At 42.3% G+C, this 27,511-nt stretch overlaps 1 protein-coding gene across 3 annotated transcripts in view; it reads right to left on the bottom strand.

Moving 5' to 3' along the window:
• The window catches only part of LOC119388065 (unconventional myosin-IXa), a 54,283-nt gene extending 27,597 nt beyond the window's left edge, over positions 1 to 26,686 (bottom strand). Inside the window, exons 1-23 of one of the 3 annotated variants that reach the window (XM_037655678.2) lie at positions 26,436 to 26,686; positions 15,299 to 15,543; positions 14,399 to 14,758; positions 13,523 to 13,771; positions 12,804 to 12,898; positions 11,918 to 12,080; positions 10,924 to 11,024; positions 10,699 to 10,753; positions 10,355 to 10,432; positions 9,102 to 9,191; positions 8,220 to 8,333; positions 7,479 to 7,616; positions 6,659 to 6,780; positions 6,398 to 6,539; positions 5,253 to 5,436; positions 4,641 to 4,713; positions 4,371 to 4,520; positions 4,075 to 4,114; positions 3,840 to 3,941; positions 3,141 to 3,221; positions 1,033 to 1,143; positions 804 to 929; positions 362 to 511 (exon numbers count right to left, since the gene is read on the bottom strand). In XM_037655678.2, coding sequence (XP_037511606.1) covers positions 362 to 511; positions 804 to 929; positions 1,033 to 1,143; positions 3,141 to 3,221; positions 3,840 to 3,941; positions 4,075 to 4,114; positions 4,371 to 4,520; positions 4,641 to 4,713; positions 5,253 to 5,436; positions 6,398 to 6,539; positions 6,659 to 6,780; positions 7,479 to 7,616; positions 8,220 to 8,333; positions 9,102 to 9,191; positions 10,355 to 10,432; positions 10,699 to 10,753; positions 10,924 to 11,024; positions 11,918 to 12,080; positions 12,804 to 12,898; positions 13,523 to 13,771; positions 14,399 to 14,758; positions 15,299 to 15,487 — 2,913 coding nt within the window. In that variant the 5' untranslated portion in view covers positions 15,488 to 15,543; positions 26,436 to 26,686. The remainder of the gene's footprint in view (positions 1 to 361; positions 512 to 803; positions 930 to 1,032; positions 1,144 to 3,140; positions 3,222 to 3,839; positions 3,942 to 4,074; positions 4,115 to 4,370; positions 4,521 to 4,640; positions 4,714 to 5,252; positions 5,437 to 6,397; positions 6,540 to 6,658; positions 6,781 to 7,478; positions 7,617 to 8,219; positions 8,334 to 9,101; positions 9,192 to 10,354; positions 10,433 to 10,698; positions 10,754 to 10,923; positions 11,025 to 11,917; positions 12,081 to 12,803; positions 12,899 to 13,522; positions 13,772 to 14,398; positions 14,759 to 15,298; positions 15,544 to 26,435) is intronic. The other 2 variants (XM_037655680.2, XM_049413814.1) reach the window with 2 other exon arrangements.
• Between the last annotated feature and the right edge of the window lie 825 nt (positions 26,687 to 27,511).

Below are 27,511 nucleotides of genomic sequence, written 5' to 3'. Positions count from 1 at the left end.
ACAGCTCTCATCTAATTCCACCGCCTCACGTCATGTGTGGTAGCCAAAGCAAGCTCTCTTCAGAACCTTTTCTATACTCAGACATTCCAAGGAGACACGTAAAATTCTCGCAGATCCTGCTGAACAAGACCTTCAACAAGTAAACTTTACATTTGTTCACGCGTGTTGCACTTTCAGGGGATGGAGTATGTCGAAGAAGCATTGCATAAAGCCACCAAAACTTTTATGCCATTTGATTTACACTTTTCGCCTTCACACTGCTCTCTCTCCAATGTCGTGTTTGTCAAAATAAAGATCTCAGTTTCTACGAGACAGTGCTGACACCGCCTGACCTGCTTGAACTGTGGCTATTAAAAAATACCTGTAGCCTGATGACTGCTGTACGCAGCATACGGAAGTGCCTTCTCTGCAACCAGGCTCTGATGTAGCGCTGCACTGTGATGATGCGCTGAAGAATCTGGAGATGCAGCAGCTCATCAAGCTTCAGCTTCTCGCTCTCACGCAGAAACACCTGCGTCAACATCCAGAGTGCATACAGCAAAATCAGTAAGGGACAATACGGGCAAACTTCAAGTGCAATGCAACCAGGTTTGCCCGAGGATAAATTGCTTGAGAACTCAGAAACTACCGCACCAAATCTGATCAACTTTGCTGCATTAAAAAGCGGAAGGTTAAAGCATGCCAATAGCAGAGAGCACAGTAATTATTTAGGCCATCTATCTGGAAACAAAACGAGCATTAAGCTGTTGTTATAATCACCACAACTACTACTGCAATTAATACGATCAATGGAGCACCCGTACCTTGGTCTTCCCCATCTGGTAGTTGTTGCGATCAAGGTTAATGCGAAGCAGGAAGTCCCGGATGTCACTTCTGGAACTGATCAGCCCACGCGGCAGCAGCACCCTGTAGCGCTGGATGAACTCCTGCTCAAGAAGTGAAACAAGCACGAAGACACCGATAAGCACACCCGCCACGTGAGAGAGAAAAGTAAAAATATACTATTACGCTCTTCGCAGGAAATGCTTCTACCTCGAACGGGAGGCGAACACTGTAGCCAGACTGCCGTATCCTGACAGTCTCCAACATTCCCGTGTACCTCAGCTGTTGGAGAATGACGCCTTCGTCAAACGAGCACGGCACCTGAAGAGAATGTGAAAAACACATTAGTCAGCAATGAGTACCTTGGACACACCTTGTAGGAACAAGCTGTCACTGGTTCCTACAAAAGCTCACGTGGGAAACAGAGATGATAAAAAAGAAGAAAACATTTTAATATCGCCGAGATGAAGCTCAAGCCATGTGGACCTACTGCCTCTTATACGAGCGAATAACTTTTACTGCGAGTAAAAACCAACATGGCTGATGACTCAGTTGACGGTAGAAAGAATATATGTTTTGCAGATTAAGTTGACTTTGCTAACACAAACCGTCACAAGCTCTACCTCTCTCTCTCTGTCTTGTAGACACCTCGCTAAAAGCACATATGACCAAAAAATAAATATATGAATCTTGTTGTTACAAAAATCAGAAAGGTCATTTAAGGGGAGACACTGGTCTGGGAGGCGGAAAAATTTTGGAAAAAACAATTTTCTGAAATATTTTTTTTGATAATCTAGAAGGTCTAAAAAAGTCATTTCCAAAATATTACAGACATGTAATGGATACTTGTCGAGTTATTTGGTCTTGAAGCCAGTTTCATGACCATTTTTGCTCACCAAAGCACCTCAAATAGTCCCATTCAATAGCACACCTTGCAGGAACCGTATTAAGTAGCACAGCCATTTTGGTCTCATTTGAAACACACACTTTTCTATTAGCTGTTCCTAGCACAAGAACGCTTTTCATCTAGCAGAGGCGAAGCCATTGCGCTTTAACAAAAAATAAGTGCTCGCACAGCATTGGTGCATTTCTATCACACGGGGTAAATTATTCCTTCCATCTCGGATGCTTGAGGATGCTTCTGCTTGACAGTGGTGCATCGTCGCATTGTCCGCCATTTTGCAGAGATGCCTAACTGATGACAGTGCAATGGCAGGCAGTCGTTAGAAGTTCAGAATTGCTCGTGCATTCGGGAGAAAGTGATATCGGCAGCTGCAAGGATGCAGCATATCACCAGCGAGACCAGAGTGAAAAGAAACCATACTAAGAAGAATAATGATGACTATGTTCCTGGTGGCTTCTACTATCCTAAGAACACCAATTCAGGCCTTTTCCAGTTCAAAATAAGTGCCCACCATGTTTCTAAACTTCTTTTCTCATTTTCTCAAAACCACATTTTTCATCACATTATAGGCTGTTGCCCACAATATCTTTTGATGTAGCTGTCAGATTTTGATAAATTTTACGGTATTTGAAAGCTTATGCATTGATTAGTGCAAGAAAACCAAGAAATTGCAACATTTTTATTAATAACTGTGATTTAATTAGCAGTAAAATTAAGCAACAGTTTCTGATTTCTCATTAGTGTACTTGTTAAGGCCATAACTTTTGAATGCAAACAGCTAAAAATTAAGTTATGGTTATGTTGCACTCTCTGGTCTTTATAGGATGCAGTGATATCAAATTCATAAAGGTATTTTGTGAGAAAGCTGTCAAAAGTCTGGGCAGAATGCAAGTGTATGGAACAGTCAATATCTTGCAATCCGTGCATGATAGACAAAAAGTAATTGCATATTTGTTTTCAGCAGTCGAAAATACATATTGTGTGTAAATTTCAGCCAGAAATACTAAAAATTGAGACAAGCAGTTTTCAGACCAGTGTCTCCCCTTAAAGCCAGGAGGATGAAACTTAGCCAAATCCATACAGTGTCAGGAATACAACATGAATACAACATGGATATGACAAAAAAAGTAAATCTGAAATGTTTCTTACCAATATCAGCAAGTAACAGCATATGTTTATCAATGATGATTCCACATAATGAAGACATTTTTATGCCTGGTGCAACTTCGTTACATAGCAGGGTTAAAACTGCTGGCCACCGTTTTGTTAGTGACTAAAAAGTCAAAGTGACAGTGCATGGAAATACTAATGGCAGATTTCACTTTAGTATGCTTATTATTATGGTCCCAAGTAGCAGGCATTATGAAGCATTCAACAAAGCACAGATGAAATAATATCAAGATGAGGTGCTTACCTTGCCAGCATTTGACTTTATGCAGCGGACAAAAAATGGATTGGCTTGATTAAGGGCTTCCATGAGGTGACCTAGAGACACCTGAAAAAGGGCGCGCAAGGAAACATAGTTAAGCTAATCAGAGCTGAACAAATTGCTCAAAGAGATCACGATTCTCAAAGCACTACAAGTGCATATACAAAAGAAAATTTCTATTTTAAATTTATCAGTTGCAAGACAACACCTCACTTTCTGTTGAATCAGCATTACATACCACTACTGTCAGCAAGTACAGCAGGAATTTAACAGATAATTTCACAGCCAATGAGATCAGTTTGACAGGGTTTTCATCAAAATGCAGCTGTTGATCATGCTCCACACTTCTAGCAAGAAGTGCTCGGCACAGAATAACTCTTACATTGACAGGTGACCATAAAAAGAAACACACACATATTAGATGCCAAGTACGAAGATGTTAAAAAGCCACGTAACTAAACACTCCACATCATAACTTCCTGTCACAAAGAGCGAACAGAACAAAAACACTCAACTACTCTAACAACTCAAATAACGTAAATTATGGGGCAGGAATTTGGCTAATTGCACACACAGAAGCACTGTGTGCCTTGAATTCAAAATAACCATCTTTTGGTAAAATTAGGATGTTCTAGGTGCACAGCAACTACAGATGTAGAGAATAACAGCTCAAAAGCTACCAACCTGAAACTGCGCAGTGACTGTTGGAGGCTTTCTGCCTGTACGCTGAGGGTGAGGATGGGTCTTCCCAACAACTGTTTTAACACTCTGCAAGTTCTTGAGACCCTGCAAGCGAAAACGCGCAACAATTATGGTATAAAGTCAATATTACTAAAGAGAACACCTCTGATGCACCAAATAAAAAGAGTATCAACTACTGATTCAGTCACAAAAAGCAAGAACAGTTTAGTGCCTTTACCTTGTCCACTCTGTTCCGTGACCTGGTATTCTTGTTTTTCCTGCAACAAAAGTTTGTGTGAGTAAAATTTGGTAACAGCTGACAGAGTTATCCACACACTCAAAGTAGCAGGGCAGTTGATTCACAATGCCCCAAAGCCACAGGCAACTGAGCAGCAATGCTCTGACAGGCTTGTATGGCTGCTTGTGGAATAAAGACATTTCAGAGTTTTCAACAGCTCCCGTAGAGCGTGAATTATTGGTAGACAACTGCATGAAACCATACCAAGGTGAAAGAAAGAGGTAAAGCTAACTTACATCATAATCTGGTTTGCTCGTTCCAGGACACTGGCCTCGCTGGCACAGAGGTGGGTGTTTCCACGGTGCACGGGACAGGAGGCAGCCGCAAAGTTGCCGGGGCAAGCACCCGTGCCAAGGGAAGACCTCCTGGAAGACACTTGGTTACTGCTGCAAAGATAAATTCTACGTCGCTGAACACTGTATGCAGAACTGTACGTGACCTCTGTCAAAAAGCAAATCACCCTTGAACTACCGAACAAAAAGGTCATGGAATAGGAAAGAGCTTACTTGGAATACACTTCACCCGAGTGCCTCCCTCTGTACATCGAAGATGGCCTCTTGGAACCATGGTTTGTACGTCCTGGGAGATTGGGTGTAATCACAAAAGCATTTAATTTGATGAAAATCCGACTGGCAAAATGCATCTTCTACTGCATCAACACTGACACTGATTCAATTGCCTTGTCCTCCCAAAGGCTGTTTAGCAGTCATTATTTCAAACAAATAGCTAAGATTATACAGATGAACTTGTAGCAAAAAACTTCAGCTCAGATGCTCAGGTTTTTGCATTGCTGATTTTATAGCTAACCTCATACATTCATTAAATTAGGCCAGATTTCTGCATATTTAGAGAGATTACTATCTATCTTGTGTACACATCATTCCTCGCACTCAGAAAACCGGCCATTCAAGATGCACCAACAAGCCCATTTCAACACACTAGTTAAAAGCCTTCAGTAACACTGACAGGCTCTAAGACTTTGTGTTCCTAAAAGCTGTTGCTTTGATACAGTCATATGAATGTTCATTGTAAGCTCTGATGCACTCAACTTATGCATCGAACTGTGCATAAGGCTGATGTGCTGATGTCATCAATCTATGCACAAACCAAGCACCAACCTTGGCTGTGTGAGGTGGTACGCCTCAGTGCATGATAGGAGCGGAAGAAGGCTCGTAAGATGGCCCAACGGAACAGGGCCACAGGATCAGCGCCCACCAGCTCTCTAACGAGCGCAACGCTTGAACTCTTGAGCACCATCACCACATCAGGCCGCATCAAGTCCAAGTTCTTCTCCTTGAAGTCCTGATCAGTAAAGAAAAGAAGGCAACAATGAGACCAGCAAGGCATATGAAATGGCAATACAGAATGCTACGAAAAATGCAGAGCACACATTCCATTGTATGCTCTTAAACCTCTAACATCCACCTCAGTGTACTCTTTCAACTTCATATAGCTAGTCTGTATAGGCTTTTGACCTTAGTACAACAGGCATCTTACATACATAAACCTGTGCCCTAAAAGATCTTCACTGCTAGCAGAGCTTTCTTGTTATCACACTTCTTTCACTGCTGTGTTTATGCAACGTGGTAAATGACTAATGCAGCTTATATGCAAAGCACATAAAATTTCAGGATTTCCTGCAATGGCAGTGAACTATAAGTAGGTGCCAATGCAACTTTTTTAATGCAGTATCCTTGCAGCTAGATTTCAAACTTAAAGCCTTGCTGCAATTTTCAAACTTAATACGGTTCCCAATCCTGTCTACAAGCATTTCGACTAAATGTGGCGGAAAGTACTTGCTGAGGTTACAACACACTGTCCATTAATATACACAGCAGTGACAACGAGAACCTTATATGACACTGTAAATAGGTTTTAAGCATGTATTCAATAAGATTCCATTCCGCTTCAAGATTCTGGAACCTTCCAGCGTTCTCAAAATTAAGTTAATGTCAGACACAACTCTAATCATAAGAAAATTTCAATTTACTAGTCACATAAATCTGTAATGCGATTTTTTTTTTTATTAAAGGAAATGTCAAGAACGGTTATACCAATAGTGTAAAATATTCATTTGAGGTACGTATTCATGTCAGCCTGGTCTTGGCCCTTAGTACTGTTTAACATCCACAAGGTAAACAGTGAGGCAAGTACAGGTGTTGAGAATATCAGTGGCATGTACTGCACATTTTTCACAACCCCTGTTGCCGATTTTACAGATCAAACTGAAAGTGAGATAACTTTTCTAGTTCTTCATACAAACCTTGATCTGATACTTGACTTTGCCGGCATAGTGGTGCACCAGGAATGCATTCTCCCGCTTTTGAGGCATGTCATAGAAAGGGTTCTTCTTGTGGTGATTCACAAACTTTTGCAGTAGCATGGCGTTTGTGGCCCCAGAGAAGCTGCGTACAACAAAGGAGCAAGCATTAAACGAGCCCTCCCACTAATGCACCTACAACTGCAAGATGGAGAAGATTAAGCAGGATGGAATCAAAACCTCGCAATGCATTCGAATACATACTTGCACTGGTCATTCAGCAAGCAAAGCAGCCCATGGGGCTTTCCCTCAATCAGGTTCAGGCAGCCAGTGTTGTCTGTGAACTCAATGTTCTTCCACTGGATGCCTTCTTTCTGGTACTCCTCCTGCCATGAAGCAGAAAAGAAAAAGATTTATGGCACCAGAAATAACACCCACCCAGGACTTAATACCAGGGTGCTCAAGTAATACTAGCACTAGTATGCACAGCTGAAGAAGGCTTTCCTTCTTAATAAGCTTGTTTTAAAACAATTCTTTGCCCAAATACTCACAGGCTTTACTATTATATGGTTGAATACTGGCATCCAACAAAACACCAGCGGGCACAGACATCTAATTGAAGTACAGTCAAGCCTTGTTACATTGAAGAGGCATCCAACATGAAAGTACCTCAGTTATGTTTGATATTCGTTAAAACTATGTGTTCACAAAATTCCGATACTGGCAAGAAGCACTTCAGAATTATCGAAGGTAATGAAAGTAACAGCAGGAGTGTGTAGCTTGGTGCCATCTGCCTTAGTGCAATGACAGATGCCATACAAACTGTGCCAATTTTCAGACTTTCATAAAAACATCATTCAGACAGGAATTTCCAGAAAAAGCACTCCCACAACCCTTGGGAGCCTCACATAACAAAATAAAAATAAATAATGCTACCTTAATTTGGCATGACAAACATATTAGCCAAAGTGGCTCCAAACACTTGTCAGCAGAATGTTTCTCAGACGAGATAACCAATGCATGCAGGAAAAAAATATAAGAAGTAAGCGACACGCAAGCAATTACTACTGCTTCGCGATCCCACCTGCTCATACTTGAAGACATGCTGGTTGAAGTAGTACTGTAGGTGCTCATTGGCAAAGTTGATACAAAACTGCTCAAAGTTGTTGTGATCACCAAAGTCCTCAAAGCCAAATATGTCCAGTACACTTATACTGTTGCCCTGTAGAAGAAATTTAACACAAACATGCATGAGCATCTTACTTACAAACAAAGAAACAAAACAAAAAAGAACAGTGCCAAAACTGTCCTAAAGGAAACAGAATATGAAGGGGGAAGACACAATGTAGCTTCATCTAAATAAGTAAATAAAATTCCAACACTACGCTGAGCTTGACAGTATTATTAGCCAGAAATAAAATTCTGTTGCAGCAACTCAAGGTAGGAACAAACAAACTTGCAGTGTATGTTCAGCCACACTGTAGAGAGATAAGGGGTCATTGCATACATAGGTGATGCGCAAACTGTGGCGATAGCAGCCAACAGAGAATGAAAGTCAAATTGACTGATATGCTGGCAGTCTAGAACTCATACAGAAAGCATACAGTTCCAATAACATCGCTCTTATTTACCCTGCTGTACCTTTAACGATATTTGTAAGGACAGCATAATGTGGGCCCTCAGCCCCTCTCGCAACCCCTCCACCCTAATTGTTGCAAAAATACTCTAAAAGTCATACGATGCTGTACCTGTTAATTGAGATGTCACCCTATACATTACCTGCTTAATTAACCACGTGCACTAACTACTAAATAATTACACTGACCCTGTGCTCCCGAAGGTCCTTTGCAGACAGCAGAGCATGGTTCACTTGCATAACAATCCAGTCAAAGAGAGCTCCATACAGACACTTGGCCATAGCATCTCGTGTAGCCACAGCCTGAAAGACACGGTTGCCAGCCTATTAGCACACAAATGTTGCAATGCAGCATCAATTAAACAGCACAACTTATACTGGACAGAGCCCAGAAAGACTGCACCTTCACATAATAACATCTTCCAACTGTAATGAACTATGCATTAGCTTAATTGGTTGAAAATCAACAGTATATGTACATAATAACGGATCTATCATGTCAAAGGTGTGGAGATCATAATCGTTGAGCCGTTTTACTAACAGAAGCTAAGCAGACAATGTATGCACCAGGTTCAAGAGTGCTATGAAAGCGGCTACCAGTTGCACCTGGTGGTTAATGAATGGGGCACACATTCCAGCCTATTGCCTCTGAGATTTTCAGTGCTTCACCGGCATTGCTTCATATCCGAAGTCTATGCTGAGAAGGCACACGGGTTCTCAATGTTCAGAGTTCTGCATCAGTACTGCTGAGCGAAAACAGTGCCACTTTTTTTCCTATTTCAGCACCAAAACTATTTATTTTGGCAGGTTTTCGTGATACATCCGCTTGCATCCCAAATGCAAAAACTTTGCACAAAGTCTGCTCTATGTCAACACTGTCTAGCACTCGGATATTTAAATGCAGTCTAGAATTTCCCTGCAGTAGATGCAGATAGATACAGATAAAAAAGAATAATAATTCTCACTTCTTTTACTGCGTGAAAAACTCAGGCAAACTTCGAAGTAAGAGAAAGTAAAAACTGAATATGTACATCAATTATAATTTAGAATCCACAGTACACAAGGTCTTACCTCAGGCATTTTGTAGCTAATGACTAACGTCTCCCCGGGGGCTTTGGCACGTTTTGTGGTCAGGGCAGAATTGAGCGTTTCTTCCTTGACCTAAGTGCAGATGAAAGAACTCAATTAATAATGGGTAGCAGGAACCTACTTCACTTGTAGCTCTGCATAAAGGAATTTCCGCTGCAGACCTGTAAGTCCAAACTGCAACGTGGTGTTTAAAAGAATACATAAAGGAGTAAGCTCACTGACTTCCGGGACTGCACCAGATAGAACACAGTCAGTTCAACTAAATGACATTAGGAAACGTCAGTATACACTTTGACATACACTTCAAATATTTATTTTAACCTTTGCAAAGCATAGGGCTTCTAGCAAAACAGTATGCATTGCGAATTGGTTGACATTTGTTCTAATAACTCTTCCTTGCACTACATTTATTAAAACCTTTTCATACCTTGCATTGTTCTGGTCCGAAACTAAATGACTTAAAGATCAAGTAAAAGAAGTTTACTTACTCTTTTTACAGAAGGTGCATAATGTAGTAAGGTAACACGCGTGTAAATAAACATCTGGATATGATGCAAACATCCGAGTGCAAATACCTAGCCAATGAGTTTTGGCTGAATCGGACTATTCCTTAGGATGTCTTCTGCTATGCCTCAAAGCGCAAGACTAACCCCAGCTGCGGACTCGGCCACACTTCCAATTTTTAAGACAAACATCAAAAAAAAATTAACATAGCTTTCAGAAAGAATTTCTCCCTACCATTCCACTAGCTCATTGTTAATAAAGATTTGAAATTTATTCATGCAAGGTTCATTCCAACAGTGTACTACATGTCTAGAATAAATCCAGCTGGTAATTGGTGATGTTAGGGTATTCAGTGGGGGAGGGGAGGGGGGAGGCATCCCTGCCCACTCCCCATCCGATGCCTCTGCTTCGAACCCAACCCTGTTCACAACCTTCCATATCTCATGTGTCCACCCAACATATGATTGAGCTGTGAAAAAAAACACTTGAAGTTAGTAAATCTGCATTGCCACTCTTTTTAAGATTTGCATTCATGACAAGCTAATATTATTTGCTTGACAAATTGACTATAGAATGAAGTAGGGATGTCATTATTAAGCTTTGCATTCAAAGCTACATATACGTGAGCTAGAAAAGACCAGAGAGACTTTTTTTTCTATGTGTTTTCCACATCAATAAAGAAAGAAAAGAACAATCTTTGAGAACGCAACACATTTTTTCAGAAAACTTACCCCAAGAAGAGAGGAGATGAGCGAAAGCACTTCAGGATTCTTTACTTGCACTGCTTCATCACTGTGGTAGGTTGACTTCTGCAAAATAAAAACGAATCACGTCAAAGTAACCTTAAAAAAAAAACATCACACAGACATACTAGAAGCTACTATGAGTTTTGCATTTTGCTGTTTCTGCTAGCTCTTTTAGAATTAATGTATACAAATATTGAATATAAGGTCCCAAGCCTAAACAAAAAGTCAGACTTTTAAAAAATGCTGGCCTCAAACACGTGAAAAGAGCCACATCAAAACCTGAGGCAGCGTGTTAATGTAACAATGCCTGAATAAGAACATATACGTACCTTGCTGAACTCTATGTTTCCCAGGTGCAACACTGCTGACAACACTCGAATCAACCTGCAACATGTGAATATGCATTAAAATGAAGTTCAAATAAATAACAACCACTACACTGTGTGCATTAACTACATCACATGGAACATTTGGTGGCAAGGGTAAACAGTATTATCACAACCTGCAAACACTGTGCTATGCCAATGGTAAAGAAAAAAGATAAGGAAACAAACCTTTTCCGTTTGTCAAGGTTGAATCCAACCATGCGCATGGACTCCATCAACTTGGTGTATTCCTGTGCTTCATCTGTGCCTTCCAAGGTATAGCACTGACTCTGTACAATGCAGCAATGCCAATTCCTCATGTACACTAACTCTTGAAAGGCATACTTGATAAACACGACTCTCCTCACGTAGAGCGTAATCTAATGACTAAGCTTATCTTAATGATAAATTTTTACTTTTTGAATGGAAAGTACAACTTTATCAGCACATACCAAGCTTGGTGAGATAACCCTTAAACACAGCCCTATCCTGTGCAACAGTCAGCTCAGTCCAAAAAACAAACACGGAACATCATCAGCATTTACAACGAGGAGAAAGCAGTGTGTACACGTGACAGCTTGAGTGATGCCAGCACAGTCGTGGTCAGTGCTTGTCACCTCTTTAGGCAAGAGTTTTTCCCAAAGTCAACACCATTTTTATTGCGCTACGCACTGGTATGGTCTGAATCACACTTGTCCAGAGCACATAACCAAGAGCTCGACGACATTTTGTCTGGTCAGGCGTGGGTTGATAAGTGAATCATGGCACCGACCAAGTCTGAATGAAGACATTCGTAACCACGCACGGGTTCCTTGTTCACTGAGGGGGCAAGCTGTGGTCTGAGTAGTCAAGCAGTCAGTTGACTGTAGGCACTGGTGCAATACACAGCCGCTACCTCATGGTAGGTGTAAGGTTCTGCTTATGCTTGCGTTACAGCACATGTACCTTGCATGCGGTATGAACACGCGTGGTATCATTGCAACAACAGCTTCTGCGTATTTTTGCAAAAGATGGCAGTCAAATCAGCCAATGGCCATGCTAGGCAAGAGTGATGTAGAGTGTATTACTGCCTAATTATTTGGAGGAGGTAAAGGAGTGAGCCTCAAGTTAATGTAAACCCATGAATACAGCCACAACACCACATCTCAACATTAAAAAATGCAATGTTAGCTGTGCATCGTACCTGGTTGAGGTAGTAATAGTCTTCAGGGCGAGTCAGGTGCAACTCCTCGCGCTCTTCCTTGGAGGCCCCCGCCAGCAGGTAGTAGAAGACGTGATAGTTACGCTCCTTCTTGGCCTGAGACACGATGCGCGACTTCTCCAACAGGTACTTCTGCACTACAGCCCTGCAGGACCAGAATGAAAAGTTACCTCCAGTACCGTAGCCATGCAATGATTTGCAGTACGGTTCATGCTGGTTATGAAACTATGTAAATGTGATGAAGGCCACATACAATATTTTCAGCCAAATCTGTTTAATAAATGCTTTCATGCTAATACAGACAATAAAAGAGCAGTGAAGGGCATTAAGTTAACCTTACTCTGTGGTGAAGTAATTTTTCAAGCCTCACTTTAATTTATTTCACAGAAGAAAGGCTCTTTTGTGCAGAATAAAATGCAAATTCGATGTAGCACCTGAACTGCAACACTGGCACTACAGCATTATGAATTTCAATGTGGTTTTGCACGTTTTGTCCCATTTCTATACAGAAAAAGTTCAATCTCACTATGTGAAGTGTTCCATTCTTGTAGAATGTAATGGCATTGGTGCTTGTCAATAAAACTTTAACTATCCCAAACAGGTGCTGATTAAAGACCACAGCAGCAAAATGAGTGACATCTCGTTTTTCTGTTTTTTCCGGTTTACCAAGGCTATGTTCACTGTGAGACTTGATAGTTCTATTACACCACAAATAGTTACTTCGAAAAGGTTACTAAACCAGCTGCGGTTACTAAACCAGCTAAACACAATATCTTTCTTTAATGACCCTTTATTGAGGGAGCTATGGATGAAAAGGGAGCATGCATTGCTTCTCAGCAGCTTAAACATTCACTGTTGGGTGTCTTACCCATGAACCATGCCGTTCTCTCTGTAGTTGACTTGGATAAACTTGCCAAAACGACTTGAATTGTTGTTGTGCTTGGTCTTGGCATTCCCAAAGGCCTAAAATCAAACATAAATCACTTAATAATTGTTCTTTTGGTGCTAGCTCAATGAAAAAAATGAGTGACAGAGATAAAGGATACAAAGAACCAGAGGTGCAAGTTGCCTTCTATACATGCCTCACTGCAATACAGCACAATTGGATTCAGCACAATAAAGAAGTGATTTTGATACGTTTCCTTTACGCAAATTTTTGTGTGCTTCGCATACTTTTCACACAGCCGTGCAGCCTGCATTTATGAACAGGCGCCTGCACTGCTACTTTAAAAGATAAGTAAATAAATAAATTAGAAAAAGTAACAGCTGTCTTGAACTGAACCACATAGTGACTCCACAACCACCACATTGTTGAATCACACAGTGACTCTGCTTACAAGAAAGCAAACCAACACTTCCCACAAATAAGTAATCATTTCAATAGTTTCTCAACAAACAATTTCCAACTACACAACCAGCTGACCATAGAGGGTTCTTTAGAAACTTGCATCTCCATTTCATGTTGCCCCCTCCACACTGGGGCATGCAGTTAGCATTTTCTGAAGCCTACAGGGCTCCCAGAAAACACGAAATCTGACAACCCTCAATTGCAGCATACTCTTGAAACGGCACACAAGAAGTGGTTACCTCAAGAACAGGGCCGGCACTGAGTATGGTCTGCTCGACACCACGGCCATATGAGCCTTTCTGGCTGAGCGCCGTCAGGTGGTGCAGCAGCAAGTTGGCACTTTCCGTCTTGCCTGAACCGCTTTCTCCCGAGATGACCACGCACTGGCTGGAGTGGGACCGCAGCATGGCATGGTAGGCCGCATCCGCCACGGCAAAGATGTGTGGGGGCAAGTCACCGAGACGCCGATTTTGGTACAGCCGAACATACTGTACAAGTCAGACCAAAGAAAGAAGTTCACATTAGTTAATTCCTGAAGAACAGCAAGTCAGGCAAATTTGCGGGGAGACGGACATCAATCTGTGGTGAGAGAGGACACAAACTCCAACTTTTGACGATGCAGACGCCAGATGTGCACCAACCATTCAACTGTGTTTTTTATGGAATCGGTATAAGCAGTTACCGCATTAAGACGAAACTTTGAAGGAAGAACATGCCGTCCCAAATGGCTTCAAATGCCAAGCAAATATGTGTCCAAATACATCCTGCAGAAATGAGAACCTAAGGTGGGTGGTACATAAATGAGTGCCACTCTATTAAAGGCAAATGTCACCTTGACTAGCACCTAAAAATCAAAATTCTCCAGTCAAGATGCACATAAGAATTCCATTTTTTTGTTGCCTCACTACTCAACTGCTGCCAACAAAACTAATTTGTTAAAAGAACGATTAGTCCAGCTTAGAGTTCTTCTGTCGATAAGCAAATCCGTAGAGTAATTAGCAAGAAGCACTCAACCAAAAAATGTTTTTATGATGTGCCAAATGTGTACAAGTGCCTCTGCATGTATGCTCCCCCGATCAAAGTGCCCAACGGAAAACATCAATGGCCGCACTTACTTTTGGGTTGTAGATGGGGTAAAACTTGAAAGGGTTAACAGCAATGAGGATGGACCCAACATAGGTGTAGATATGACTCCGCTCGAAGCGTGCCTTGAGGTTCTCGAGAAGAGTCTGCTCCGTCAGATCTGGCAGCTGACACAGGTCGGAGTAGTCGCGGTCGCGGGGTTGATGGTAGAGAAAGCGCAGGAAGTAGTCCTGCAGCAAGTGTGCGTCGGCTGAGTTGGTGCCTGGCAGTGCCAGCGCTGTCTGTGCCGACAGGCGCTCGCGCAGGCAGAACCGGTGTGTGTCCTGCTGAGGCCACAGCAGCTGCAGCTGCACCGGAAACTCATCTGGGCCCAGGTGTCGTTCCTTGCATTCCTGCAGAGGGCACACTGACCGTCAATAACTGCAATGCCACCTTGTGAAGCACCGCACATAATGAAGCGAAGGGTCTTATGAAGCCGCAGCTACACATAGTATGAAAACCTTTTAGGTTTGCAAACTGCTTTTGCACTAGGCATGTTCAACAATTTGCAAAGAGCTCTCTCGCAGAATGTCGCTTGGCTCTAGCCTGTCTGAATATGTGTGCTTCACAACTAAGCATATTCAAGAGTAAATGAAAAAATGGCTTCCCATGCATACAAGAACGCTGATAATGAACACAGAAGAAAGATAAACAAGTTGGACTTACTCAAATGCCAAAACAAAAGAAATTGGACAAGTTCGTGAGTGTTTGTCGTGCAGGGTGATGCAGATGAAGTGCAACAGATAGAGACATATGTACATACGATGTGCATCATTTCTTTCTACAATGTACTGCTCTATCGCCATGTCCGTCCGCCCAGAATCACAAACACCTTCTCAACATGCACATTCATTGCAAGTAAAAGTTTCATAACGGCGTAGAACCTTGCTCACCTCTCCAGTGGCATTGTGAACCACTTCAGCAAGTTCGAGATCTCGTGGCAGTGAGAGGCCCAGCTTCTCGGCGATGCATGCCACAATGTCAGCGGCTGTCGTCTGCTTGCTGGCCTCAATGGAAAGCGCTTCGTACAGGTTGCTGAACGCCCCCACATGCACTTGGAGCACATAGCGGCTCTTAGACATGGCTGCTTAAGGCCCCAGGTTACAGGGCGCAGCCCCCCATCACGCACCGCCAGGCACTGCAGAGGCACAACAAACGCAATGAGGCTCTCATCAATGTACATTACTACACTCGCAGACAACTTTCTGTGACAATGAAAGGAAACCTAGAGTCAGACGTGCGACATTACATGCCCTTTGAGCACATATGCAATGCCGTACGAGAATGTGGTGTTTTCCAAGAAAAAACTAACACTGCCTGGGTGGTGATAGTGTATAAAGGAAGAAACTACAACAGTCTAACATTTAACGATGCATCTCTGCTCTACCAGTTGTTTAATAAGTTACAGAAAGAATCCTATACAAGCATTTCATAGCTTTCATTTAAACAGGCAAGTGATAGTGCCTGAACAACTTCGATTCCAGAAGCAAGTAAAAGCAGCACTCATGTAGATGAGAAATATAGTTATTCATAACACAGAAAAGTTATTTTCCACAAGTTATATTTTTCTAGACTTCTGTAAGACTATTATGCAGCATATAAAATATCAAATATCACAGAGATTAATATTACATCAGCTTTTCTTTCTTTTATACGTTATCAGTCTTGTGGATATTTTATAATCTGAAGATGTAACATTACATGCCGATGAAACTAATATTCTTTTCTCTGGCCATAATTGAAGCAACGACAATAACAATAACATGGCTAAAAAAATTAACCATATTAGTATTTGTAAATGAACTTGAACTAAGTACAAAAACTAATATGTATATATCCATAAAATAAATGAACATATTATAACAATAAGCTGCATTACAAATGTTCGTCACGAGAAAAACTGATCAGCATTGTCCCTCAGGCATTACAAATCAGTCTAATTTCAGATCAACATCAGAATTAAAGTAGCTAAATCTACTGATTTATTCAAATGTGTGCACAGCTTCTTGCATACATTGCTAAGAAGAAAAATATACATATCAATAATCCACTGAAATCTGATTAATAGTTTATTAAAATAGGGAATTGGAATTAAAAATGATATGCACATGCATGCCACTTTTCAGAGAAGGGCCATACAATAATCGATGACTCTGTGTGCTGATGATGTAACAGTACATGTGTGCATCAAAAATATTCACCCATCTGGCTGCATTCACAAAATAAAGCTGTCAATATAAGTATACCAGAATATTATAAGAAATTACGATAAATTTACACTTGTTTATATCAAAAGAAAACATTAGTCACTATTTGGGTAGAACACCAATTGTAGTAAACAGACTTTAAAAAAATGGAGTCATACTGAAATATTAACTGTCAGGTTACGCTTTTATGTAATGAGCGTTATGACAAAATTTATGACACAAATGTGTACATGAAACGTGCACATGCTGCTGCTTTAAACAAGCCCTACAAACCCTATTCTTCATACACACTGTTGTTCCAGCTGTTACATTACAGCACTGCTCTACAGACGTCAAAAAACAAAAAGAAAGAAGAGCGTGAGAGAGATGGGGGGGGGGGGGGGGGGGGGGGAGGTGCAGGACATTTGTACATTGATATGAAAGTGTATTTTCCCATCTTTTTCTATTGCATTTGCAAATAATCAGGCCCTTTCATTTTCTTTTACATCAATTATGCCTTTACGATTTCTGCTTTACTACTTAGTGTCTTTGTATAATTAGTTTTTGCACAGAACTTGCGCAATTTACAACTTGGCTAACATTTCGTGTTACCTAAAGGCAATTTGACTTGTACTATGCGTTACTACTGTTGCTGCTACACCCATTAGAACAGTGGTGTAGCGAGAACGTGACACACTGGGCCCATGCTCCCTCCCCACACCCCCCACACCCTCCCCCCTCCCGAAATTTTTTTCTGCCAGGGGATACAGAGCGCAAATTGACACTCTACCTCGCTTACCTACTGGAATGTATCTCTGATAAAGGGAGTGGACCCTATCCCCCCGAAACAAATTTCTACCTACGCGACTGCAGTAGAGTCAAGACTTAGTAAAGAAGCTAGCCACCCCATTTTGTCCTGCCTTGTGAGAAACGCTCGCTTGTTATTGTTGATGACATGAAAATTTGAGTGTTCTTGAATTTCACCTCCACCATAATTCAGCTGCTACAGTAATAGAAAAGAAACCTAAGTTTAATATGCCATACTTTTTCGTGGTAAGAGAATTTTTCTAGAAGTCACAATCATCTCTGTGATGCAATTCAACCAACTCACACTTGCTACTCTTTCAAAACTACTAAAACTTTCATGAAAGCTAATGCTTCCCATTACTCCTGCCTTTAAAGGAGTACTGACACAATTTTGAGACATCCCAAAAGGGACATTTTTCGTTTCCTTGGTATGCACTGTTAACGCTCTCCACACACTGGAGTCAGACAACACGTATAAATATTTTACTTTGGTTTTAGAGCTCTCATCGCTGAGCATCTGCAAGCCAGCCCCACCGCAATGGGCATTATACCAACAAATCAACACAGTTCCACTGAGTTTACGAACTGTCTTGCACGCAGCCTAAATCGCAGAAATCCCTATCAGGGCCATTGGGCAACAATTCAATCAGTGTTGTTTATGCACACAATGAGCAGATGACAGATCTACCACTAGTACGTCATGAGTTGCTGTCTCACCATGACATCACACTGCCATGACACGTCACTAAAAATCCAACCCCTCGATATCGAAACCGAAAGAGTTTTTTTTTAAGTAAAAATATTAAAAATATATTTGATGCATTCCCAGGCACCACAATGCTCTTTTTAGGGTTCTCGACACCAGCATTTTTTATTTTGAGCAATATTAAATATTTCAAATTCGTGTTGGTACTCCTTCAAAAAATGGCAGCGGAACATAATGATGTTTAAAGGGACTTGAGGATTCCAGAACACATCTTTTTTCTGCTACTGGGAAGTGTGTAAGTACAAACTTGAGACTTTAGAGAAAATTTACGCAAACTGCAAATTGAGACACTACTTGTACTATCCGCGTCAAATGAAACCCGAATACCGGCAAGCCTTCGCAGTGGTATAGTGCGCGCCATGGACAGGCGCACATATGCCATCACCATGGACAGGCGCGCATATGCGCAGTGCGGTCAAACCGGATGCGCGCGCCTGTCATGGTGATGACAGGACGGCACGCACTATACAGTGCGAAGGCTTGCCGGTGTTCGGGTTTCATTTGACGCGGATAGTACATTACTTTTCTCAAGAGGAAACTGGGACTGACAATGCAACCATGCAGGTACAAAAAATAATAATACAAACTGAGCACCTCCTCCACCAGCTCTTCCAACACATATTCTGTCAAATCATTCATACAACCTGTTTGCCCATAGCGGCTACTTAGCTGTGTGCTGAGTGAATCCTTCCTATAGAAAGCGTATCTGCCATTAAAGCAAAATCTATGTGTGCAAACGGTAAAGATAAGTACCACAACATTGATATACAGACTCCTCAAGCTAAAATAGAAGCACTTCTAAGACTTATCAGGAGGAATTGGAAGTATGTGTAGCAATGAAAGTGTTGTACACAGTATGCTTACGAGGTGCGCCAAGACTCCCCAGATGTTATGATAAGAAATGTTTTGGGGATGTTATCTGAAAGAGTGCCAACAGAAAGCAAAACTGACTTTTACAACTTCTAGGCTCTGTTGGACAAGCACATATCCTATAGCAGCAACTGTTCACTTCCTATGCGGACAGATAAGAGCTGACAATATTCAACTACAGTTCGACAATGAGGCCACTCAAATATCGGGCCACTTTTTTAGAGATATGGCCACGCGCACAACTCCTGACGGGAGATAAAGCAACTGCTCGCATGGTCAAAGCATTATGTGTAAACTGAAATATATCCTTCGTACTTCATCTATTCCAAGATATTCAATAAGTAAGTGTATCTCCCATCAGCTCCGCTGGTCACCCACAATCACAGAAAGTAATGGCCCCAACTTAAAAAAAAGATTTTTGAACTCTTGTTTTTGCTTAATTTTTATCTCTTTTTTTTTGTTTTTATGACTTGTAGCATCCTCTGGTTATACCTTGCCAACCAATTTACATGTTTAGTGTGCAGGTTTATTCCTCGAGCTGTAAAAGTAGAAACATCACAGAAGGTCACTGCGATGACTGTATTTACACGAAGTTTCTTTTTTTATTATTTCAATAACACACAAATTTTTCAGGCCATTTGTGCTCAATTACTCAAAGCGGCAGAATTGCCTGGGCAAGAAATTTGGATACATAATTGGCAAATTAACAAATAGCCATTTATTCATGTTTTCACTTTTACTTTATGGCACATATTGAAATCCTGAAGATGTTGTAGATGAGATCACAAGGCATATCTACTTGGAATGAATTTTTGGCATGACACTATTTTTAAGCTACTGATTCTCAAAGTGTGCGATGAAAGACACGGGCATTCCAGTTAATTTTGTACGTCAACACACAAAACAGTGTTTTATTAAAAAAGCAAGTGGAACACCACAGTTTTGGTGGTTGCTATTGTTGTTGATTACCGTTCAGTTGCCATTTGCATCTTGGTGACATGAGTATATGAATGCCAGTACAATCTGCTTAAATTAATACAAAGTCTTCAAGCTCTTTGAGGCTGTTTTCTGTGGCCTGTAGAATTCGATATAGTCATCTCGCGTATCGTCAACACTATTGTCTCTTAACCTATACTTTGGCTATCATTAATCATTAATTTAAATGCCATTGGACCAGCAGCCCACACTGCATGATCATGATCAAAGTAAGATAGCTTTCTTTTTTCCAAGAAATACATTCTCCAAAATACATTCCAAAAAATACATTGCGAAGAAATAGGTTTATACAAGAGTACATGGAATTCTCAAAACTCTACGCTAGCACCAGAGCTAAAAAATCTATTCTTTTTTTTCACACTATTGCAAGGCCCACAATTCGCACCCATAAATCACCACTGGAAAGACCATAACGTGCACCATAATAATAATAATATCTGGGGTTTAATGTCCCAAAACCATGATATGATTATGAGAGACGCCGTAGTGGAAGGCTCCGGAAATTACGACCACCTGGGGTTCTTTAACGTGCACCTAAATCTAAGTACACGGGCCTCAGAGATTTTCACCTCTATCGAAAATGCAGCCACCGCGGCCAGGATTCGATCCCGCGACCTTCGGGTCAGCAGTCGAGCGCCATAACCACTAGACCACCGTGGTGGGGCGTGCACCATGAATAATGCTACATATCTAACACAGTTTTAAGGTTAACGTCCTTGTCTTTCGTAATCTTTGGAAGTCCACCAAGTGCTCTTTCCTGGTACTACTCTGTGCTAAATGTTTTTAGTAAAGCTGGTGAATGTCTGACTTATGCTTAGAAAAAGACCAGTTTTCTTGCTTTCTTCTTCTTGGCGTACAGAATGGGTGCTATCAAGTCCTTTACACTTACTGCTAGTAAAGTAGATTTGTCCAGCGTGGCTTTCACGACTGTCGCCAGCAGAACAAACAGCACATAGCACGAGGATAGAACATTCTAGCTCTCAGCCTCAGCGGACAATAGTTTGGATACCTTTGTTCCTCCAATTTTCATTCCTATATCCCTGTCTCCCATATCACAGTTTGTGAGTGCTATTCTGTGCATAAATTTAATAGATATGGAGAAAGAATATAACCTTGCCTGAAATATTGAACCATAAACCGATTTGTGTCACCAACATTTGGTTTAACAAGCTGTATAAAGGTTAGTGGTATAATTATGAAGGTGTTCAGGAATTCCATATTTCTTAAAATATACCCAGAGCTTGGATTGGATAGCTGAATCAAGAAGCTTTGCTATAGTCAATGAAACAAGAATGTACAGGTTTTTTGGATTTTCTGCAAGTTTCCAACAACCATCTTGTGTTTGTGATGCAATATCTGGTACTATGCCCTTTCCTTAACACAGCTTGCTCTATTGAAATCTCTCTCTCCATGCACGGTTCTGGCACTGTCACGGTTATTTTGAGGAGTAGCTTACTGCTTTGAGATATACGATACGGTGGCTCTAAATTGGGGCTGCAGTGTATGCAAATAAATTAATTAATCAAGGCATATTTTGTTTATAAAGTTAGTAAAAGAACACTACATTTTTAACGAGCTCCTCGGCGGTGCTTATCAAGACCTCCCCATCCTCAGTATCTGTTCCAAATGGATATGCTTCGCAAAGTCAATAGCTACAATTCGTAAATTGGAATATGTGCTACAAAGTAAACAATGTAGAAATGTAATTCGTAAATTTCTGTTAAATGGGAAACCATGTATTTCACTTTCTTGTGCAAGTAAGGTGTGTCGCTTTGAGTAATTGAGCTCGTAGGCTACAACATTGGTGTATCTCATGGGTTACATCTAAAAAATTCTGTACGATGTAAAGAAATTCTGTATGATGTAGTACTGAAAGAAACTTGTCTGGTCTAGGATGAGTTTGTTAAAAATATTATTTCTGGGGTTTTAAAAGTGCCAGAACCAGGATCTGAGCCTTAGGCATTAATCTGAAACAGCCGGATTTCTAATATGCGCACCTAAATCAAAGTAGACTCGTGTTACAGCCTTTCACCCACATTGAAAAAATGGGGCCACTAAGGCCTGAACTAAACCTACACCAGGAAATCAACAAAAATGCTAATAATATCCACAGGCCCATTGCTCAAGTATGCGCTTCAGAAGAAAGATATCTAGATTCATACCTCCTTTTTCTTTACTTCACCATTTGTGCATGTCACTTAAAAATAATTTACTCTATGCTTTTCTTGTTTTCAGTCTTCACTAGCTTCACATTATTGTGACAATACGTGTGTGTGTCATTACTTAACACTGGTTCGTAACCACCTACAACAGAGAGATATTCAATTCAGATGCAGTTAACATTCAGCTTTGAAGAGCTTCAGCTTTCAACACCCACTGGCTCAGACAAGGATGCAACACTATGAGCACGTAGGATATATAAAAAGTATGTGAAAGATTCTAAGCTTTCGAACTAAAGTTCAATGGGACAACTTGCCTGTGCTGAACAGGGGAAAATAAATGCTCCAGACGCAAAGCAACATTTCCGACAACACATCCACTCAAACCAACGATGTTAAAGAACCAAGCATTTGACCCGTGCAGGAGCTGTTAACCCGGGCAAAGAGGTTGGCAAGCCTCCAGGGCAGGCATCACTGGAAGGGCCATTAATAAACAAGCCAAAGCCTCCCTCCCACTGAAGTGCAACAGCAAAAATAAAGTTTATGCAAAGAGCACCGCCTCTTCTACTTCGCTGCCCTGGCCTACACACGCATTACAACAAAAGAGACGGAAGAAATTGCACTGTGGTTATAACGGAAAGGCGGTGCTTCGCAGCCAAAACATTCGTCACCGCCGAAATTGTGAGACTAGTCATTAATCAATGCATCCGAAGGGGCCCAACATGGTCGGTCGGCAAAGCTACAAGACTGCCAGAAATGATAGCTGTCTGTAAATTTTGTCTGTAGAAGCACAATGCAAAGTATAACTGAAATTCCACACCAAAGCACAATTAGCAATGATCAGTTTGTGTCATGTGATACATTCATGCATGAGTAAAGAGAATATGGAAAGCTACAAGTATCTTTGTTTTAATTCTTCCTGCGAAATCCCCTATAGTGCAGCAGGTTTTATCGATCCAATGCCTAATGTCTTGTAAATGGTGAGCAGCGCAATTGCATTGTGAAGCTAGAAATGTAAAAGCTAAAGAGCTTCACAGCAGCATATGCCGTTATTCTTCCTTTCATTGGTAAAGTTGCACGTACATTTTGCATGTACATTTACAGCAACATTATAAAAAATGCTGACAGGAACTTAAGTTTATTTGCTTTATTTCGAACAAATGTGTCACATATACCATACTAAACACAAGATCTCCCATGGGTGTTATAGAAGCTGGCACTGTTTCTTCTTTTTTTTCTTTTTTTTTTTGATCTACCAAAACATCCGAGCCACGGGCCTTTATTTAGGTATATCGCTGCCCACGATCAAAGTCACACTTACAAAATAGGACCAAAAAAAAGTTCAATGAAAAATGTTTGTTTTGAATCTCACCTCTGCTCATCTTTTAACCCGTAGCATGAGACACAAAAGCCGTTGAATAAAGACATATTGTTCACAACATCATCTGTAATGATGCTTACATAAAATATATATTACATCATAAAAAGTGCTGTTAACCTTCCTTATCCTGCCTAAATTCAAAAATAGGCAGCCTGAGATGACACACTCTATAGTCCATCATTTTTTTCTTGGGCTGCGCTACACGATCTCAAGTGCGCTCAGTTTGCAAAATTTTGACCTTTCACAGTCTCTCTAAGGCTCAGATGAAACAGCCTGAGCTTAAACTGGTTAAAGGGATCGGCTGTGACCACACAGACACAGAAAATAGTTTTTCCTGTATTTCTTGCACACAAAAAAAAAAACGGTTTTGAGCAGAGTAATAAGTGACATTAGTGTTTCCACTTACATCACAGGTTCCCTAGTAAAATTTGCCATGTTTCCAAAACTCATTTTGGCCCACACACATATTAAGTGTGCCAAACGTGAATGGGGCATTACTGATGAATGCCACTTGTTACTGTCAAAATGGCCTCATTTATAAAAACAGTAACATTATAATTGCATTTTCCTAGAGTAAGAACACAATAAACTTCTAGGCTCTCTTTTTTTTCATGTTAATGCGCCTGAAGTATGTGAGAGATGTCGCGAGTGTAAACATATTCTTACCGGAGGTAAGCTACATATTTTCACTGTTTTCCGGACCCCAACATTTCCGCGTTTCTTTACACATAGAAAACTCCACCTCAGTCATATCGCATTACTTCATTACCCGACAGAAATGAAACATCAGACTGCTACTTCTTTTTAGCTCGTCCAGCTGACAGGCGAACACGATACTTAATAAATACCGATGAATCAGTAGTAATGTCTCAACCAGCGTGCTCGCCTGTCATCTATCGCGCGCTTTCGAAGAAAAGCGTGACGCGCTCTTTACGGCTAATTAATCCGCGCTCGAATGCGTGTGAGCGCGCCAAGTTATCTGGCTACATTCCTCGGACAGGCATCACTACCACACAGGCGAGGCATTTTGCAGGCGCCCTTGGATCATCGCCAAAAACTTTTTGAGCGCCGTGCTGACCAAATCGCCTCCTCCTCGCCACTTCCCGTTCCCCCTGCTGCGCTCCCTTACGATTACGTTCAAAACCCCCTTCTTGAAGCGTCGGCGGGCCAAAAAAACATATGTAAAAAAGAGAGCAAGCCAGCTCAGGCGTTTTACAATGTCGCCGCTACCACCAGACGGTTGGCAGCAATCGATGCTGGTTTCACGTGCCTCCCACAGCGCATGGTAATAATAAACACGCACGTCGGCAAACGGTGCACGGTCCAAAGTAACGTGTAAACCTGGGCAGGGTCGCACTGATAGCAAAGCCAAGCAAATAACAGCACGCAACGTCGGCATTGGAAGTTGTTGTTGGCTGGCTCATCGAGGACCTCACTAGGCAACGTTCTCAAAAACAACAGCTGATTCACACAACTCAAAACGCAAGTTTTGTGTTTAAAAGCAGCGTGTCTTTAGAAGACAAAGGTTTTCAATGATCGCCGATTCTCTAAAGTGACATCACGCGGGAGCGGGAGCTGACACATCAGGGGCTGACGAATATGAAAATCCCCATATTCGGATCGATGCGTCCTCCGGGAGACATTGCGGTAGTACAAATAGGCGTGACATTTTACGAGTGGCCTCCTTTTCTTTTAATGGCTCCTCGCGTCACTTGAAATTGTACAGACGCGCGCTGTTCGTCTCATCGAGCGCCTAATGGGTCGTGAAATTCCTGGCGCCCGTCCAGAGCGGGCCACAAGTGGCCGGGGGAGAAAACACGACGAAAAATCCATAACCCACGGCGGCTTTGCGAGGGCGTCTTTCTGACACCCTGCCTCGGGAGTCCCTGAACTTTACAAGGAAGTCAAATGTAAGAGTTATTATACGAGAACATAAGCGACCTCGGCGACACCGCGCGTACGAGAAGAATCAAACTGACAGCTCGTGCGACGGAAGGATTCGACGAGCGCTGACCGCCATCGCGAAAGTGTGGGTCTCTCAGCCGGCCCTCTGCTCAGGCACTGGACGAGCAAGGCTAAACCATCGCCCTGCCCATCTAGCAGGGCGCCAAGAATTTCGCTCCACGTTTTATCAAAACCAGCGAAAACTTCATAAGGTAATTTACCGAGGCGATTATGCCACGATAAGGCATCTCGAAGGAAGAACCAGGGAAGCACGAGGCGTTAGCGGCGGCGGAACTGTATGCGCTCCGACAGCGGATGCTAGTGCCTCACACGCCTTGAGAAGACAGCGCCAAGGAAATGCTAAAATATTTTTGCTCCTGGTCGCGAGCTAAACCCAAAGATCTCGATCGATCGAGTCGATTTCCTGAACAGATGCCTACAATAAAGAGAGATATCTGCTTGTCGCAAGACACGCACGGTAGCTACTGCCGCGCCTGCCGGCTGCAGTCGCCGAGCTGCGAACTTGTTCGGGCCACCGTCAACAAGCTCCAGTTGACTCGCAGAACGACGAGCCAATACTTGTCTGTCGGTTATCAGAGCTCATCGGGAGCAACGCCTAAAAGCCGGTATAGAGCGACCGTCTTCCGCTGTCTTTTAGTGGCACATGGACGAGGAAATTTCGGGCTTGTCCACGCCGCACTGCCGAATTGGACGTGTATGTGCGTGTGTTTGTTCGTAGCGACCGCGGAACTCGACTTTGCGATCAGACTGCCCGCACGGACGGTATGGACGGTGCGACCGCCGTTTCGAGGACTTCTTGTGGCCTGTAGTACAAAACAGAGCACCTACTCTTGGGACAGGCTTTTGGGTGTCGACAAATAACCATGATAACCGCGAACGTGCGTGAAAAACAGCACTTACCAGTCGGATCTTGAATCGAGGCTAGTGGGTCTTCTTTCGCGTAGCAAATATCCATTCTTCGGGTGGAGCGCAGCATAGAACATTGATCGTTTCGTGTGCCGACGTTCCAATCACTCGTAATATCCAAAGGCCGCGCACCGATATTCGACACACATTCCTTGTAAAAGAAAAACAAGGGTCGGCCCCAAACCTTCAGTTGTCAACGCCTGAGTCAATGGCACGCACGCATCGACCTGCGCATGCGCTTGTTTCCAGGCGTACGTCATATCCGACGAGCGAGGAAGTTTCTGGGTTCGCGAGTACCAGTTCGTCTGCTCTGCCGACCGCCGTGGCCCAACCGCGGTGTGCTCGAGCAGTGCGCAACTTCTCGTCTACCCCTGCAGTTTCTCACTGCTTTCGACAGCTAGTGAGAAGAGGCGTTAACTAAACAATAAAACTGTTTATTTACAAACTGAGCCAACTCTCGGCTTCCTCTCTTATTCACGGAAATTGGAAAGTACCGTTACGTGGCACTCTGACGAAACCTGCAGGAAAGCAGGATGTCACGACCTATAAATATTTGGGAACAGTCCTTGCTTCTCGTGCGGCAGCAAAAAGTGTATATCTCATTGCTATATGAGCCCACGATACATTTGAGACCTTCCGTATCCGAGATATCTATCCCGTTAGCGCGAACAGCAGGTACGTTGGCAGTCTGGTACAGCGTTCTGATGATCAAGTCGTTTTTGCTCATATGTTCAACCTGACCTTGCGCCTCATGCGGCCCCCAAATTATACGCGTTAGCTGCGGAGTTGAGCTGCAAGGAAAGGAGTCGGGTCTACGAAAAATAACATGAACGTCGGCACAACCTCCGGTGTCGGTGTCGCGCGCTCCCCTCACTCGCCCGTCTCCTGTGCGTCACATAGAGGCGTGCTGCATCGTTTCATTTTCCTGCAGTTCTCTTCCTTCGCCAGCCTCAATGACAGAGAGAGAGGGCAGGTCCGGAAGCAGCGCTGTCAACGCGCGGATAAGACGACGTGCGCGTACATAAAAAAAAAGAAGAAAAAAATGCGCTGTGCGCGGGGGTCGCATGACG

This window comes from Rhipicephalus sanguineus, chromosome 3 (assembly GCF_013339695.2).
Source record: "Rhipicephalus sanguineus isolate Rsan-2018 chromosome 3, BIME_Rsan_1.4, whole genome shotgun sequence".
NCBI lineage: Eukaryota > Metazoa > Arthropoda > Arachnida > Ixodida > Ixodidae > Rhipicephalus > Rhipicephalus sanguineus.
This window is presented reverse-complemented; position numbering and strand designations above follow the sequence as displayed.